The sequence below is a fragment of the Acanthopagrus latus genome, chromosome 23, assembly GCF_904848185.1.
Source record: "Acanthopagrus latus isolate v.2019 chromosome 23, fAcaLat1.1, whole genome shotgun sequence".
Lineage (NCBI taxonomy): Eukaryota > Metazoa > Chordata > Actinopteri > Spariformes > Sparidae > Acanthopagrus > Acanthopagrus latus.
In genome coordinates this window covers 15,065,187-15,083,570 of record NC_051061.1, presented here as the reverse complement: position 1 = coordinate 15,083,570, position 18,384 = coordinate 15,065,187, and the positions used below count along the sequence as shown (strand labels likewise).

Below are 18,384 nucleotides of genomic sequence, written 5' to 3'. Positions count from 1 at the left end.
GCTGTTTTGTTTTGTGGACTTGGAACCGTCATCGGACTTTCCATCGGCATGCGGGTGAGTAGGTGATGTCTGAATTTCATTTTTCGGTGTACTTTTTTCTTTAATGTATCTTACAGGGCCTTGCGCTGGTGGACAGTTTGGTTTTTTTTTTGTGCCAGAGTCATGACCCGGAGCTCCTCCTGGCCTCAGACCAGCTACTAATTGTTGTTTTTACACTTGTACTTCTGTACAGATTAAACAAGTGAGATAAAGCTTGTTAATGAATTATCTACAGAGATGCTGCCAGTGACATTTTCTTGCTCTTTGTACAGAAGTCATTGTTTCCATGCTCCCAGTCGATCCGAGCTGAGCCACTAGCTATGGCTCTACAATGTACTGAACGGATGAATGTGGAACGATTCTGTACTAAGAATATATCCTTTTGCTGTTCTTCAAAAAAGAAAAAACTTGTTTGTGTCATTTCACACACCAATTTAATTGTGATGAGTGAAAAATGGACAGATAAGCTTTACAGAAGGACATTTACATTTTTAAACAGTAAGTCAAGGATTTCCATGAGAAGTGCAGAATAAAGGGATAACCACATTGTTTTAATGACACTGTATTTTAATACCCATTCATATCTTTACGTCATTAAACAGAAAAACACCCAGCTAATACTTCCTTCATCCGTTATCATGGCGATTGTTAGTTTTATAATTCTCAGAATTCCTAACAATCGTGACAGCCAACGAGAATTTATTTTAGAAAATTATAACTAAGTTTCTTGACATGTCAAACAAAAATCACAAAAGTTAACAGAATATAAGGCTGCAACAGATTGTTGGATCCTGTCTTAACATCTTGCACACGATCACAACCCAGACATGAGAGGTTTTTTGGTTGATGGATAAATATATGGCCTACTCCTCCTCTTCTTCCTCTTCCTCTTCTTCCTCCTCCTCCTCCTCCTCCTCCTCTTCATCCTCCTCCTCCTTTGGGGAAACTGCCTTAAACAGGGCAGAGTCCTCCTGACCCAGCGGGTTGTAGAGGATGGATTCGATCTCTCCGCCACCGTTGCTGCTTTTTTGGAAGTGGATTTCCAGCATGTCCTGCAGGTTCTCCTGATCCATGACGTCAGGGATCCCCGTCAGCAGCACGGTCCGAGGACACACCGACATACGGGTCTGGGAAGGACAAACAACAGGTGACTAACTTTTTAGGGAATCTTCTTTTTTTCCTGCCTTGTGTACCGTGGCCTCCTGACAAATGCTTACCTCTAGGTTTGAGATTTTCCCGTTGACAAAAGGAGTCACTCTCACTCTGTGCTTGGTCTTTTGTAGATTCACGTCATGGTACTCTTTATCCGTCAGACCTTTGGCAACTGGTGGTGGAAACAGTTTCATCAGCAGGGATTCAGATCAAAACAGAGTCCAGATGATATATTTTGTTGGGGAAAAATATGCTGAATTCATATTTCATGTTCTCGGTCAGCTGTCTCCGATGCCATCACTCTTTAATGGGTAACATTCAGCGTAATGATATTCCATCAAAATGTCAGTATTAAATATAAAGAACAGAGCTTGCTCACTGTTTTCATTCACAAATTTGAGGACCACCATCCAAGAGTCGGTCATAATATCACATGAATCCACTTCTCCGCCTCTGTTTTTGCTCTTGGAGAAGTGGATCTCCAGCTGGTCCACCAGGCGCTCCGCGTCTATCTTGGGCAGGTTGGAGATCAATATGCGCTGAGGACACACCTCAGAAGATATCTGCAGGATGGACAGGAACGGATCACTCACAGGAAGCTAATACTGATTCTAATCAGACTCAAGGAGGAGAGATTCATATCTGGCTCAGCCTGTCTCATTGTTGTACCTCCACCACGCTGGGCATCATCAACTGAACTGGCTTGGCCGCCACAGTGATTCTGCAGTCCTGTCCCAGATCCACCTGGTGCTCCATCATGCCCAGGATCTTCTTGGCCACTGATAACAGAGGAAAAACGGAATGATCAGTACAACTAGTCGAGCAGTTAACGCATTCAGATCATTTACTTCGGCCTCGCATCCAAAAAACCCATGTCAGCATTGGTTTCATTTGTTTGTTTGAGTTATTTTCTTGTTCACTTAGCTTCCAGGGACAATTTTACACAAGCAAACTGGTATAGACATGCAGGCTAATTGCTAAACAACTATTTTTTTTTAACCAGCATGCACATCAACAACAGCCACAAATATGACTGATAGAGGCCCAAAGTTAATTAATGATGCCCCCTAGTGGCATAATCTGGCCCCACAGGCAGCAGTACACTCACACAAGTATCATCTGTTTCTGCTTCTCAGGGTTTATTTATATTCATCTCTCTATTGCAATAATATTACCTGTTCAATTACACTTTCAAATCATAACCCAGATAACATTATAGCATCTAACCAAAGCTGAAAAAAAATATTTGCACATAACATGTAGTGTAACTGTATAGCCATTCATTTTTTTATATATATAAAAGTGCGCCAATATACTGTATTGTGGTTACATTTACAAATACATGTTGCAGCTAAACATTTGGATGCATAGCTTGATAGAAACTCCACAAAAACAAGACCAACAGATGTAAAAATGTTCACACCATGTTGGAAATTCTCCTCCTCATACCACAAACACACAGATTGCAGCTCAAAGAAATGCAGACAGACAACTTTTTATGTTTGTTGCGACCAAACGAGGTATTTTTAGCCTAAACACATTATCTTCCTAACTTTAAGCAAGTGGTTTCTATGCCTATCTCTATCCAGATCATAAGCACTTTGTGTTGTCACAACAGAAAGTATAAAACTGAAACAAAGAAATGTTATGTGTCAACTGAACCGCGGTTTGCAGAATCGGCACTGCCATCATTTAATCTGATGTTTGGTCTGTGGTGCCAGCTCGCTGATGAACTCACCAACTTCTTCCTCAAATGTAATCAGAGCTGTCCCACCGATCATTGGATAGACAATCTGTGGCTCCATGTCAAACACCGGTGTGTTGTCTGACCCTCCTGTCGCCCCCTTGAAGACAACGGGCCTCTCTGGTACAGCGGCGAACACCTTAAATCAAAAAGAGGCACAGGTTCAGCAAATGAGTCGTGAATGAGCGCAGACGGCGGCGAGCTGCTCAAGATGAACGTACGTCAGTCTGCTCTTTCAGGTGGTCGATCTGGGCGTCTTCCTCTCTCAGGGCTGCCTTCACGTCCATGATCTGCTGGATCAGGTCGGCCTCATCCTGCTTGAGCGCGACCAGCTTCTCCTACAAGACAGAAAAACTTAAGAAGTCATCATGGCCTTTTGATTGTGATTTTTTTTAAAAAAAATATTATTATTTAAAACAAAACAAACAAACAAACAAAAAACATTTGTTTGACACCTTTTCCCTCTCAAGCTGTTCTGCATAACGTTGCTTGTCCTGCTCCAGACTAATGGTCAGTTTCTGGCTGCGCCGCCTGAAATCCTCAGCCAGGCTCCGTCGGTCGTCCCTGCTGGCGATCAGGTCCTTCTGCTCCTGGAGCAGCTGCTCGTGTTTTTTCTGTCGACATGCAAGTAGTGTTTACTAAATCTTTCTTTTCACATTTCTTAAAATCCAGCCTGAGTTTACATACACAGCCAAGATGCTAGACATTTTACATTATTTAAAGTTTTCTATAAATATCACAACAAAATCGTTAGTGTGAATTTATTTGGCTACGATAGTCACGGGGTAAAAATCTGATATCATGACATATCTTGATGTTTTTTAGTTTTGTTTTGGGGTTTTTTTCCGCTGAACAAAAGCTTCCTTGTTTACACTTTCATACACACAATACTTAAAGTGTTTCATATACTTATCTGCAAATTGAGATTTCATTCAGCGCTTCAGTGTTTTAATCTTGCACATGGATTGTTAAAGTTAGAATACTATAATATACTGTGAGCCACAGAGCACCAGGTTCTTATAAACCATGAGTTTCACAGCACCTTGTAGGAAGAGATCGAAGTCAGGACTTCATCCAAGCTTTTCTCAGCTGGCGTCACCACCAGAGAGAAATCCTATAACATAAAACACACAGAAACTTTATTTGAGTGTTTATGAACCATGGCTATATAATGCAGAGAAGCTTTGAGTTAACTTGTCATGTATGATAACAAGTCACAATAATGATTTCATCTACTTATTACACATCTCATTGTACATTACTGACATATCAATCAACGTACATGACCTTGATCACTTGACTTATTTTGGTTGTGTTGTTTTATCTTATCCATGCACCACTTATTTTGGATATTTGAATATTTAGTTCACAATCCAATTGCAATGTCTTAATAATGTGAAGAAGCAAATGTTAATTGCTCTTTGAGAGGGTGTGCCTGCACTGTAATTAATATATTATCATTATAGAGGCATAAATGGGCTTAAAATGACAATAATATCCATCTCAGTCATTTGTAGGACAATATAAGTAGTCAGTGGGACAGGCCTACATGTTAGTCAACCTAAAAGTGAAAGCAGTATATATTTGTATATTTGTATATATATATATATATATATATATATATATATATATATATATATATATATATATATATATATATGATCCAACAATGTTTTAACCCACAGGAAAAATATCTGTAACAGCAATTGAACAGATACAGTTTATAATGTCATTATATGTGACTTAACGAAGAACAACATAACAACAGGAAGAGGTAAAATGACGTCTCACCTCTTCTGAAGACATCGTGAAAGCAGTCTGTAATAATTCACAAGATATTAAAGCTTTAGAACGATGTCAGCCAAAGTCATCAAGATATTAAATGTGCTCAGTAACATGTGGCTAACAAAGACTGTTAAACTATTAACTTGTATACCGATAGATAGACAACAGGCCCGACGTCTGTGTAACTCTTCAAACCTTTAGTAACGTCTTGAAAACTTGAGATAAGTCATATTCAGTCGAAGTTATGACAACTGAAAAGTCAAATGTGACCCCACACCAACGATAAACTAACGTATTTCACTAAATTTAGCATTTCCTCCTTTTTTCTTGAGGGCGACAGGTTTCCACTCACCTCCTCTCGATGATCTGCACTGTTATCATTTATTCTTTCACTTTCTTTTTCCCAGATTCCGTGAACGTATCACTCTCCCCCAGCAGAGGGCGCTGAAACCTACACCTCTCGCGAGATTTCCGCAAACATCCCTGGGATTGTTAGGTACATTCTAGCCAGTCCTTAGGTTGTTTAACTTAATGTATTAGAGAAAGCTTACCTAACGCCACTGTTGTTTGTATCGAAGACCGTTTGGTAAGTAGAGCTTGTTTACAAAGTAAATTAACTGTTCATGTTTATCCAAAGACGTTTGACCAATTATATCGATCCATTTCAGGTCAATACACAATCCATTAAAGACTTCACAGAAAGACAAAATGAGTCTACCAGGTGTGATTTAACAGTTTAACTTCACATGAAGATACATCTTCAGGGTAAGATCCATTTAAATTGAGCAGTTTCATCTTAGTACGTCTGGTAATATTTTCACAATTTAATATCAACAGGGATGAATAATATATTTTAATTGTATAGCACTTTTCATGAGACTCAACTACAGTTCATCACAACACCACTTCTGTACCAGACTGGAGAAGTTGGCAGCATTATAATACTTTCAACACACACAACCAACCCTATTTGTTGGCTACAAATAATATTTATTTGGTTTTATTTACGTGGCTCCTTTTCCTCCAACATGATTTTTTTTAAAAAAACTCAAAAACTAAAAGTCAGTAAAGAGTCAACAGTCAAAATCCATTTTTAAACATTTATTTGTGAAACTGGGTGAAGTTAGAATCTGAGCTTCTGGAAGAACCACTTGTTCTTGCCCGTCTTGTACCTGGAAACAGACAAAAAAAAGATTTAGTACTTTGTTGCAAGAACAACCATGTTAAAAAACAACATCTATATCACACTGCAGAAATGTAAAGGCTTTACTGATTGTTTATGTTCAGAGGAATCCTCTACTAAAAAGAACAAACAACCCTGAGAAACAAATGTTGCATTCACTTGAGACATGAGTCTACAAGTGAGAGGTTTATTCCGTCACTAACAGGATTTAAGGTTCATCACATCAACAGTGTTTGGTGAGGGACACATTTTCTGGTTGAGGGACTGAACTGAAGTCTGATTCTAAAGCAATACATGGATCTGATATACTGATCATTTCAGTTGTCTGACTCATCCATGTCAGTGTGGACAAAACACTGAAGTAGTGATCCAACAATACCATATGAACTATACAACACCAGACTCACCTCTCCTCAAACTTAACCTTGGCCTCCCGCCTGGCTTTGCGCTTGAGAGCAGGGTCCCTGAAGACGTCCTTGTTGACAACAGTTTTGTCCAGAGGAATATCCACAGAGTATCTGAAGGGAGCAAACAATGAAAATGGTTATTAAGAATTCCTCTCTTTATCCTGTTTTACATGAGGAAGTGTCACACACATGCAGCTTGAAGGTACTTGAACATGAGCATTACTAAAGCACTGCGCAGATTGTCATTGTGTGTCCCACCACACAAGCCTGCACAGTAAATCTATACGTTTCAGACTATATCTAGTACATACAGAGGAGGAGGTGAACACTGAGGCAGCCTTCTATACAGCTGATTGAAAGGGCAACATCAGGTCATCTACAATTATCAGGCAATAAAATGTAATAGTTTAATTTTGTTGAAAGATATCTTAAAGGTCTTAAAGTCAGACTTTTGGAAAAACCTTTTATTCAATCAGTCCAACTTATTATAAAAAGGTGCGCAGTATATCCATTGTCTGATGCGGAAGTAGGAATATTGTTATTAGAGTAAATTAGGTTTATTTACATTTTAACAAGAAATGCAAGTACAAAGTAAAAACATAAATTGGTTCTGTGGTAACTTTAAATTATAAAGTGGATAAATAAGACTACTTAATGACTTTAGAGGCCCTACTTTTACAAATCTGACATGAAGACATTTTAATTAAGGACAAACTTTAATATGCAACATAGTTCAGTCAACTGCCGGTCTCAAATATGTCTCAAATAAACATGTTTCCAACCTCTAATTTATAGTATTTACAAAAATCATTTATGTTCAACATTGCTTGTGGATAACTTCCAGCATCTGACTTTAAAATTTTTATTTAAAAAGCACCAGCCAATTTACTTGAAAACACATTTAATTTACCTCTCATACTACCAGTCTAACATCTATCCAATACGACAATAAAACTGAAGTGGTTCCTGGATTCAGGCTACAACAAAACTGCTTCCAAGAGTGAATAAGATTACTTTACTTATACTCTACATGAGTATGTAATACTTTTCGGAGGAAAAACACTTAAATTTGAAACAATTATCTGACAGCTGCAGGTAAAATCTTAAATGTAAAAGCTATTGTCTCAGATTGCTGATAAAATCATTTTTAGAATATGCTTCTTTTACATCCTCACACACATGTTCTGCCCACAACACATCATAATTAATGGCCTATAAAACCCTAAACAATCAGAATCAGCAAAGTCACTAGTAACTACATTTGTCAATAAATGTAGTGGAAGGGAATAATTTTTGAACCTCACTATCGGCCCAGGGAAAGCCATATTGGTCAAATCCTAGAGAAGAGGTGCTTTTAGTAAGTGACCACCAGCGTCAGTAAAAATGTCAAACACTGCCACCTCAAGAGGAAACTCCCATCACAGGAAGTAGGTACAGACACAGGACACTCACCTGGTGGGCATGAGGTGGTTGTAGTTGAACACCTTGACGAAGGCCTTGATCTTGGACCTCTTGGCGATCTTCTTCTTGCCCATGGTGGTGGTCACCTTGCGGGGATAGCGGTCGATGCCTGCGACCAGAGCGTGGCTGTAAGGACGGTCAGCTGTGCCATCATCAATGTTCTGCAAAGATACATTCACATACTGGACTGTGATGTCACGTTGATATGGAAACACAGGTGTGTTGCATTTACTTAACTTTTTACAGTATTTAATAGTTTGACTTTGTTACAGACGAACATTGAAGCCCTGACAGTGGATAAGCTGGCATGTATCTGCTCTTAGCATGTATATACATTAAAATTAATGTGTCCCTTGTAGAACACTCCGTTTGTCTCAACGAGCAGCAACTAGCATCCACAGAGCTATGTTTTACCTTCACGATCACAGCTTTGCGTCCGGCGTAGCGTCCAGCTAGGACCATCACCACCTTCCCAGGCTTCATAAACTTGCCCATGTCTGCCACAGAGAAAGCACGGTTAATACCTTCGTCACCACAGCAAAGTCAACACACCACACGTAACATTATCAATGTAAACCTGCCCAGGCCGCACCATGAAACTGGAAGAAACCTTTTCAAAGTGCACAGCTCGTTGTTACTGCCTCACTGGCCAGCTAAGTTAGCATTAGCTTCAAGCTAGGGAGCGACTTTCAGACACTTTAAATAGCTTCAAATGTTTACTGAGCCAGAACACACGCTAACACGGCTTCATACTTAAACTAAATATCTCAATATGCAGCCTGCACATATAAAACTGGCCTCTTGAACAGACTCAAAGAGAGCCTGTGTGTCTACATCAAGGAAGCTGCCATGTTGAATTGAGCGCTACGGAGGCGAGAACGTTGCATTAACTTCTTACTTTCTTCCTTGTCACATATATAAGCACGAAAATAGCACACACGTCCTGGCTATAGGAGTGATTGTCATAGGTGTGATATGATAAAAACTATTAAATAGGACAGATTTGGGCCGATGGATGAAGATTGTTTCAAGCGAAAATTCACTCACTGATGCTGTTCTACGGCCACCGCTAACAGGAAAGGAAGTCGAGAAGGTTTTTGTCAACTTTGACCCCACCGAATTACATACGTCACTTCCGGGTATAGTTTTCTGTTGATAATCGTTGAGTTTATCGTATTTTCTTTAGTTTTTTACAATGGAAAATTGCTTCACACTTGGCTTGGCTCCTCTATATTATTTCAAGTTAATAAAGGAATAAAAAATAAAAATAAAATAATAATGATAATAATAATGTGTATATATATTTACTTGTACAGCTCAACTGTTATATTGTTTTGTATATAGTATAATGTTGTATTACAGCCATACGTATTGATAAGAATCCCATATTTTACTAAAGAAAATAGTAAGTATAACTGGAAATATGTCAACATAAAATTACTCCACAACCAAAAGCACAGCAAGAAAAAGTATGAAAGTTTTAGTAGAAAATATCCGTAAAATATAGAAATACTTTTAATGCTAAATCACCCTCTGCTGGTATGATATTATTATATCATTAACACAATATAGGTCCACTTTTAGGTAGTTTTATCCATGACAACAAATATTTTTATAAACTGACCATATAGTTTGAATGTAAAATCTTCCACACAGATTATTAAACATGAAGCAGTTTTTGAATTCCTGTTTTAAGATTTTATATTTATGACTTTTGAAAGGAGAAATTGCTTATTCATTTTGTATATATTCCAGTTTTAATTAAAACAAGTAATGTTTAAGTCTTACTTGCAAATAAAATGTTAAGAGTTTTCAACATCTCCTCCATTACATGGATGGATCACTACGTCTTGTGATGGAAAAATTCCTTTTCAGTATGGGTTGATGAATTTTGAACTATTTTGTTGAATATGATTTCTTAAAAACATTTATCTAACTTGCTTCATGTGACTGATATCTTATGCAAATGCATGAACACCTAACCTCTGCCCTATATGATTGTAACAGAGTCACGAACCAGCCAAAACTCAGATAGAAAGTCGTCTTCTTGTCTTATGTTTTATGTCTGATAATTTTATGCTTTGCACAGAGTCCCAGGTCATGCGTCATGAAGTTTTAACTTTACGTCTTGTGTCGATGAGAAGCCTGTCTGATTGGGATAGTCGTATGTACATGTGTGTGTAGCTGAATCACTGCTGGCACCGAGAGTGCTTGTCTCTTCCCCTGACCTTGTTGATATCTGTGTATAAAATTGTGAACACTCCTTTACTCGGGGCTCATTCACTCAGCTCATGAATTTGACTGGGTGGTGAGTCCATCTGCAGATGGTTGGATTAAACTTACCGAAAAGACAGATCTGACTTTACTCTTTGATTGACAGAAATTTCCACCACAGTCTTTTGCTCTTTTATTCATTTAAATCACTTTATAGGTTGGAATTAAACATTATTTGTAATCTAACAAATGCAACTGATGCCTTCTTCAGGATATTTTCACACTTGTCCTGAAATAAAGTTGGAAAGTAAATGGCTTTGCATCAAAATAAACCAAAAATCTATGGCATGTAAGGTTTTGTCTTTTGAAGGATGAAGACTCAAAAGCAGCACCGCGGTTCAGTTACTCTGTTTAATTCATTTACAGCTGTAGGAATGCATTAAACATGATAAAAACATAACATAAACACAATTTATATATCCCAATATATTATTTCTGATTAAAGCAATGAAATAAAATAACATAAATAGCTTAGATTTAAATGATTCAGTGTGTCTACTGCTCCCAGACTGAACAGCTACAGCTCAGCAGCTACTTAAACAAAGTGTTCTGATATGGTTCTCCTACTTCAGCGTTGAGCCCAAACATGCTATCAAATAAATAAATAAATGTGTCTTTCCATAAATCACAACATGACAGCTTCATAAAACACAACATTAAAATAAAGTGAATGGGGAAATAGGAAGCAAACCATACCGTTATGCTGACTAAATATCGCCTGAACAGAACACACATTTTCTACTTACACAGTAACATAAAATAAATGATCAAATGTATCTTTAGGTGCACTCAAGTCACAAAGTGCAATAAAGTTTCAAACATAAATGCAGTGGTCTTTTATCAGCATGCCTACTCTCAGAGGTTTAATACATACAGGTGAGATCAGGAACACTGAAGTTTCACTCCCATAAACAGCAGGGAAACATACAGCAGATACAAACTCACTTCAGTTTAAAAGCATCTACGGTTTTGTACATTCAGCATTTGAGGATATCATACGTGCAAACGCAGCTGTCTCACACATTTCTATGAAAAACGGGGGAAAAAAACAAAACATTTTATATCCTACAATCATGTTACGTATGAGATTTAAGCTGTTACACCATTATATAAATCCCAATCATACAATATCACTGTCATAATTGTTACTACACCTGGAACAGGAGAAAAGCAGCAGTTCATACAGGGTCTAGATTCTTGTTCACACACCTGATAAAAAATGTGCAACAAGTGATAACAGCCTCAGAGGTTTAAAATGGAGTCAAGGGCGCATGACTTACTACTGCATAATGTTACACAACACTTTTAACGTCACGACTGCACCGTGCAACAGGATGGAAACTTTTGTTTTTCTGTTCAAGTTGACCTGACTGCTACTGTTTTTAGCTTTATGATCAACCAGTCTGCTACACATGGATTTACCACCTGAACAACAGGGCAGTTCAAACACCAACAAAACAGCCCAGACGCCAGAGTAAAAACATTGCATTGTATGTCTCTGCAAACCATATATATGTTTATATTTCTACCCATCAAATCATATAATCTACACATGTTGGATAACATTCGCAGTCCATACTGTGTGTATGACTTGACTTTCGTGTCAAGCGAGGAAGGCATAGCTGTAGCGTGGCAGCTAAGGGACATGGTTGCCAAGGCAGAGACCACTGTTACGGACAGCATGTCAGCATTTGTAAGCACGAAACCCCTGCATGCTTTGCACGAGACATCGTGACATTTTTCAGATGCATTCATAGGCAACAAAATTGCAAATTATTTGATGAGACGTTGGGACATTTTCTTGCTTCGTTCATTTCTTGACCCTAATGAAGAAATGTGCCAAGGCGTGAAACCAGTGAACTTAGTTATTGAGACGTCGGGATCTTTCCAGCTGTGTTTGTGGCAACAAAACGGGATATTTTTGTGAGACGCTGGGACAATTTCCAGCCAAGTTGGAGGCAAGAAAACCCAGATATTTTTGAAGAAATGGCTCTCGAGCCAGAAACCACTGTTCCAGACTGTGTTTCCACCTTTGTAAGCATGAAACCACTGGATATATTTAGACGCGGGAATATTTCCAGCTGTGTTTGTTGCAACGAAACTAGACGTTTTTGCTGTCACAACATAAATTGAATACTGAACCTAAAGAAATGTAAACTTTCAGCATATCCATGGTTTGCAGAAACTTACGTTGTCAGCATTTATGCTGATGATTGGGCTGAACAAGGATCAAAACATCAACAACAACAAGCTCTCAGTTACTGTGTAAAAGCCACAGTATCTAGTAGTGTTTTAGCACATTTCTCATCCTGGATTGTCCACATGTCAACAAGCACAGGTTACAGTACTGATTACTGTACAAATCTAGCCTCTCTTTTTGCTGCATAGGTTAGGGCACTATCATGTTCACAGGGGAATGATACTGTGTGATGACCACAGGTCGCAAAGGTCAGGAAGGCTTCACTAAGGATGAGGTAATCTCAGTCTCCACTCTAAGGCATGTTTACAGTACAAGTAGACATTTTGGCATCTTAAAACACAGTAGGATACGCAGATTATGGTTGTTTACGGCAAAAGTTCACACAACATAATCATCCATGCATGTACTGTAGACGACACACACTTGCACTTCACTTTAGATGGGTGGCTACTTAAATAACCTTCAATAAGGTTACATACTTTAAGCACAATGTCATGCTTTTGGTCCTGAATGCCAGGTATAAGCAGTGTAGTTAAGCTGGTAAAATACTTAATTTCTGAGACTGGTGTTTCTCTACTTTTTTTATGCCTCGTTATCCATCTTCAGAAAGCATCCTTAATGTTCTTCAGCTGCCGGACAGCCAGGTCCACTGGGAGGTTGAATTTGAGGTGGCTGATGCGGCCAAGGATTCGCAGAGCTCCTTCGAAGCCGGTCTGGGCCATGTAGCTCCAGGACTGGTAGTGCGGGTGAATGAGGGTCCCAGACTTACACAGCAGGTTGAGCCATGACACCAGGCGCTGCTCGTTCAGAGCCATGCACACCAGCGCTTTGAACTCTGTGTCTGGTCCACGTTTGTAGCGTCCATGCTCCTTCAGCACAGTGTGAATGGCCCACAGCAAAGACTGTTTAGGGGTGACGGTCACAGGGCCGCCCCCTACAGGCAGACTGAAGGACTGTGAAAGCTGGCGGGCTGGTGACTCCACGAAGGCTTGTCCGTTTTTGGCCTGGTAGTATTTAACGAAGAGCTCCCATGGGTGCATGGTCTGTGGGGCTGGTCTGTAAGGCAGCAGGCAGGAGATGGGTGCCAGCACCAGACTCATGGTCTGGGAGGGGGAGAAGAGGCCATGAGCCAACAAGTCTTTCAGAGCAAACGCCAACTCCTTCCTCACGGACGTCGTCAGCTCGTCACGAGGTCCGAGGGCCATGTTGCTGGTGTAGTTGACGACATGTTCGAGGGACGGCTGTCTACAGGAACCCAGCACTCGCACCTTATCGACAGCTGCCTCAAGACGCTGCAACAGGGGCCCGTAGTCCTGACCTGATGGCTCCGGAGGCCACATGCTCTGGGGAACGTGGCCGGGTGCGCAGCCGAACTGGCTCGCAGCAAAGATCTGAAGCACGGCGATGGCTTTCTGGATCAGTTGCAGGCCAGTTTCTCGCATCTTCTGGGCCTGCTCGGGGTCCACTGCAGCAAGAGATGGAGAATGAATATTTAAATTGGACAGAAATATTGATGTTTATAAGCATAGAGCTTTAAGTAGAAAATGCATTTAGTCAGGCATCTGCAGTTCTGAAAACATTAGCTGCAGTCAGATTTTGATATGATCTGACTGACCTTTCTTCTTCACTCCTGGAGTTCTGCCGTTGGTCCCTGCTGCTTGTGGCTGCTGGCTGAGTCCACCATCTGATAATAAGGGGTTACCAACCTCATCTTTAGGAAGGAAAGGCAAAGTCAATCATCAGAGCTTATAAAATCATAATTGTGACATGAAAACAAACATGACACTGCAGAGAAACGGGAAGTTTCACTTCAATGTCAGTTTTGACTGTACATGAGACTGTGTACCCTGAATGAAGTTGATGAACATCTCCAGGTCTCTGATCTGGGTTTTGAGCTGATCCACCAGCTGCTCTTTGACCCTAGCTGGGTTCACTATCTGAGCGATGGCAGAGTCCACTCTCTGTCTGAGCTCCTCCGGCGTCAAGTTCCCGATGTCCTCGTTCAGGTTCACGTCCAACTTTTTGATCAACTCGTCAATGATGACCTGAAGTATGAAGGACAGATTGAAGGTTTTGCACAGTAACCTGTATACTTGTATATTGTTAACAGCATCAGTATTTGACTTACTGATAGTATTTGATATAACAATATTGTTGCTATTGTTTATCAATCAATTTGTATTATCAATTACAGATTATAGATGTTTATCATAGGTAATATTTGGCAAATTTTCTTGGGCAGATTTTGAGCAGGTTTTGAGCTGAAAAACATCAAACCAATCTAGCAGCACTGGAAGAACACAACATTGCACTAAGACTAAAGCCTGAGGCATTTTTGGAACAAACGTTTGACCTGTTACACCTGATCTGAGATAGGTTAATACCTCATGTGCTCAACATAACAAAGTGGTAAAAATTTGGATTCAGCGCCCACATGTAGATCTGTTGGGCTTCTCTTGTGGCATGTTGTGATGATCGCTCTCTCTAAAGATCACATGCAATTTATCATAACAATAATGTGATCAGAAAACCCGGTGCGACACTTCAACAGGACTGCAATTACATTTCCACATTCCCACCTTCTGCCTCTCCATGACAACAGACTGCGGCAGCGAGTCGTAGCTGCCCTCCTGATAGGCGAAGCGCTCGAGATCATCCAGCTGTGTCTTCAGTTGGAAAATTAGATCTTTCTGTTTCTCCCTCTGAGCCTCCAGGCGCTCCCTCTTCTCTCTCTCACTCTGACAGACCGAACACAAACAGTTATTTTAATTTCTGTAGACAGAGCGCTGAATGACCAGGTTCGTTGCGTCACAGTATCTACACAAAAATACAAAAGCAAATACATCAAAGAGACATCGGCTGTCATACTCACCAGATCCTCCTGCAAGTAAAGCATGAAACAAGGGAGACATAATACAAAAGAACCTTTTAGTGTAGAGTATATTATGAGCATTAATGGCAAACAGTTCTTAAGATGGGGGCTGGGGCCTCGCTTCAGTTAGGAACAAAATGTAAAGAGGCAGAGAGTAAACAGTGTCAGGGACAAAGCAGGTTGCTTCAACACCGCTGTGCACACACAGGCCTTTATTAAACAGATAGTGATCCGCTGGAGGCATTTTCATTAGACCTGCAGCCCCATGAGTCACACGCTTATAACAGAAAGCAACATTTTCCAATGGAGATAAGAGATCTCTGGGAACAAAACGCAGGTGGGCGCAGCAGCCTCGGATGTGACGCAACAAGCAAACACGTAAATCAGCTTCAATAAGAAATCCCACAGCCACTGAGGCGAGGGCTTATCACCACACACACTCACTGGTCGTGTCTACGCATTTATGTCTGCATGTTTTAGTGAGCAGAGTGTCCATCTATGTGTCCAGCTGCAGATAAGTGCGTGGATGAGTGTTACGTATCTCTCCGCGGTTCTGAACAAGTCACATCAGCTTTCATTAAATGTTAATCTTGCAACTATTACTTCGACTTCTTGATTGTTGCTAGTTAAAGAGAACAGAAAATAAAGACAAATATCAATTGTATTTTTTTGTTTATAAATCTTTAAATAACATTTTCTAATTGTTCTGTCCAAATATTACTCAGATACTCAGAGGTATGCAGAGAACAACCTAAAACAATTTTGTTTTAAGCTCTTACTCCGACACACAAACAAAAACACAAACAAGGCAGTTAATCTCACACATGCGCTGATGGTTTGAGATACAAAACCAATGTAATTTAAGTCCAAATCTACTCCGTGGTGTAATCAGGGATCATTAAAGGAGCACTATGCAGACATTTTAATCAGAAGAGAAAGATCCTCAGTGACTGTTTAAGCCAAAACAAACTCTTTTGTTTTCATGCTTGAATAAACTGAATAAACAAACTGATCTTAAAGGACAACACAGTGTCATAGTTACACTTTGTTTATATGTGGCGGACCCTGCCACCTGTTCTAGCTTCAAACAGTGTTTTGGGGACCTTATCTTCCTCTGTGAACAGCTCCTTTATTCAATAATGGACAAAAAAATAAATACTTCTGAGTGTGCATTATATCAATCAATGATACTGCTAATATCAAAATTCTGAGTGTGACTTTCTTGTGCCCCTTTAAACTAAATATAAACAAAGGACCTTCCATTATTTGATGACAGGTGTCACCACCACTAGGACATGATCAGTGACACCTGGTATGTTTGGTAGTAATCTCTGCGGTAACCTCACCGAGTTCTCCAGCTGTTTGGCATCCTGAGCCCGGCAGCCCACCACATGCGGGCAGCCCCTGAAGGCGAACTCCTCCAGCTCCACCAGCATCCTCTCTTTCTCCTCGCTCTGGGCGTGAACTATCTGCTTCAGTCGGAACTGGACCTGAGCGAAGTGTGAGGTGAGGGCGAGGAGAGAGGAGTTCAGCAGGGCCTGCTCCTCTTCCAGCTTCTCCAGCCTGACGGCCATTTCCTCCTCTGTGGCCGAGGAGGTGCGTCTCTGCATCGGCTGGCGAGCCTTCCCGCTGCCGCTCTCCTCCTCGGGACTGGCCACAGCGCCGACCGGTGCCCATCGCTCCCCTGCGCCGGCGACGACGGCCTCGCTGTCCGAGGCTGACAGCTCCTCTGTCGACATTCTGGATGCAGAACTTCACTCCGGATGTTTTTCTACAGCGCCAGTTTTTTTTAACAGTCTGTTTTCAGACGCTTTGATTTCTTCTGTTGCGCAGACAACAACAAGGATCACCACCGAAGACACAGGTGCATCGCCATCTTGGGAAGGATGATTCATACGTCAAAAGCGGAGAAACGTCAAAGTAGCGACAAACGTACCGGAAGTGTGGCATATTTGACTTCAGAATAAAAGCGTCCTGCAACAAAAAAAACAAGTCACACTTCAAACTAGTAATTTAAACTCTTGTAAGCCTTTTGTAGGAAGACTGAAACTGCTAAACTGAAATAAATAAATGGCTCAGTATAGAGAAAAACAAATGAAGCAGAAATGAATGAAGAAATGCAAAAATGCAAGGGTAACACAATACAGAAATAAAAACATAAGCAAATAAATACATTTAAAACTGCATAAATTCATGAATCTAATGGGTATTGATACAGTTGAACTAATGCTAGGGAATAGAGGGGGAAATTAAAACATCAAATTATTAACCTATGTTCCGAAATGCCTACATTTATGTAATTGTTATTGTTGGTGCATTTAATGTAATAATTATTATTTCATTTATTTGACCATTTATTTATTTGTAATTTCCTCTGTGAGTTTTGTGAAATTTCCCCAATATCCCCTGCATTAAAAATGCTACTTGGTAAAGCACAGAATAAAATCAGCAGAAATGATGATTCTCAGTTACATCCAATCCTCCATGTCATTTATTGTGAATTCAATAAGAAAATTAAAATTTCTGGAAACTATTTCAGATTTCCATTTAAAATATGGAGGTGAAACTACTAGAATGGTTGAATAATACCATTATCACTAAGGGGAATTATTTTGAGTCCTAAACTAACTCTCCTGTGTGTCATTTTAGTACACAAAGTAATTTTAACAAATGTTTAGATGTAATACAAGCTACAAACCTTTCACTAATGTTTTGCTGTACTATGTATGTGATTATGAATTACACGAATAAAACAATGACATATATTTTATGGCCTATTGTATTTATTCTTCATAGTTATACCCATATTGCTCATATTTATGCTATGTACAGCGTACGCATCGAGGCAGCCTGAGTTGCATAATCATGTAAGATCTTGTAATGTATTGATTTTAGCTTCTCTGTAACATTTAATTTATTAATTCATTTCATTCAAATTGTATTTTTCTGTTCACTCAACTATTATGTCTTCAAAAAGGCAGTATTTTGAGGATGGATATTCTTGAGATTTCCTAAGAAAATATGTTCCCGATTCCGGCTTTTATTTTGAATGGCACAACCGGACGCGCGCATTTCTACGTCTGCATCTTTACACAAAGGGGAGGCCCGATAAACTCAAATGAATCCAAAGTCACTAAAAAAGCCTGACGTCAAAAAAAGGCTCAAGTAGTTCGACGTCAGCCTAAAAATTGGGATTCAATCCCGAAAGTAAGGATAAGGAAACAGTAGACATGCAGACTTCATTTTCTTAGAATGTAGTTTTGGTAC

General features: G+C 39.8%; 3 protein-coding genes across 5 annotated transcripts; all 3 read right to left on the bottom strand.

Annotated features, from left to right (window-relative positions):
* Nucleotides 1–585: 585 nt before the first annotated feature.
* On the bottom strand, nt 586–5,129 carry ifi35 (interferon-induced protein 35). 2 transcript variants are annotated; one of them, XM_037089684.1, is made up of 10 exons: nt 5,073–5,129; nt 4,727–4,753; nt 3,978–4,049; nt 3,391–3,549; nt 3,157–3,273; nt 2,930–3,074; nt 1,861–1,970; nt 1,571–1,754; nt 1,257–1,363; nt 586–1,166 (listed from the first exon to the last, which is right to left on the bottom strand). In XM_037089684.1, exons 2-10 carry the CDS (start codon nt 4,739–4,741, stop codon nt 903–905), a joined length of 1,173 nt encoding a protein of 390 aa, XP_036945579.1. In that variant the 5' UTR covers nt 4,742–4,753; nt 5,073–5,129; the 3' UTR covers nt 586–902. The 2 variants fall into 2 exon arrangements, with proteins under 2 accessions (XP_036945579.1, XP_036945580.1); XM_037089685.1 differs by lacking the exon at nt 5,073–5,129 and adding an exon at nt 4,872–5,048.
* A 677-nt stretch (nt 5,130–5,806) lies between these two features.
* On the bottom strand, nt 5,807–8,897 carry rpl27 (ribosomal protein L27). The gene is made up of 5 exons (XM_037089686.1): nt 8,819–8,897; nt 8,186–8,268; nt 7,763–7,932; nt 6,311–6,421; nt 5,807–5,892 (listed from the first exon to the last, which is right to left on the bottom strand). Exons 2-5 carry the CDS (start codon nt 8,264–8,266, stop codon nt 5,844–5,846), a joined length of 411 nt encoding a protein of 136 aa, XP_036945581.1. The 5' UTR covers nt 8,267–8,268; nt 8,819–8,897; the 3' UTR covers nt 5,807–5,843.
* A 1,485-nt stretch (nt 8,898–10,382) lies between these two features.
* rundc1 (RUN domain containing 1) lies at nt 10,383–17,864 on the bottom strand. 2 transcript variants are annotated; one of them, XM_037089806.1, is made up of 6 exons: nt 16,464–17,864; nt 15,118–15,126; nt 14,825–14,983; nt 14,092–14,290; nt 13,861–13,956; nt 10,383–13,710 (listed from the first exon to the last, which is right to left on the bottom strand). In XM_037089806.1, the coding sequence occupies exons 1-6, from the start codon at nt 16,854–16,856 to the stop codon at nt 12,848–12,850; spliced, it is 1,719 nt and encodes a 572-aa protein (XP_036945701.1). In that variant the 5' UTR covers nt 16,857–17,864; the 3' UTR covers nt 10,383–12,847. The 2 variants fall into 2 exon arrangements, with proteins under 2 accessions (XP_036945701.1, XP_036945702.1); XM_037089807.1 differs by lacking the exon at nt 15,118–15,126 and having other exon boundaries at nt 16,464–17,863.
* Nucleotides 17,865–18,384: the final 520 nt, after the last annotated feature.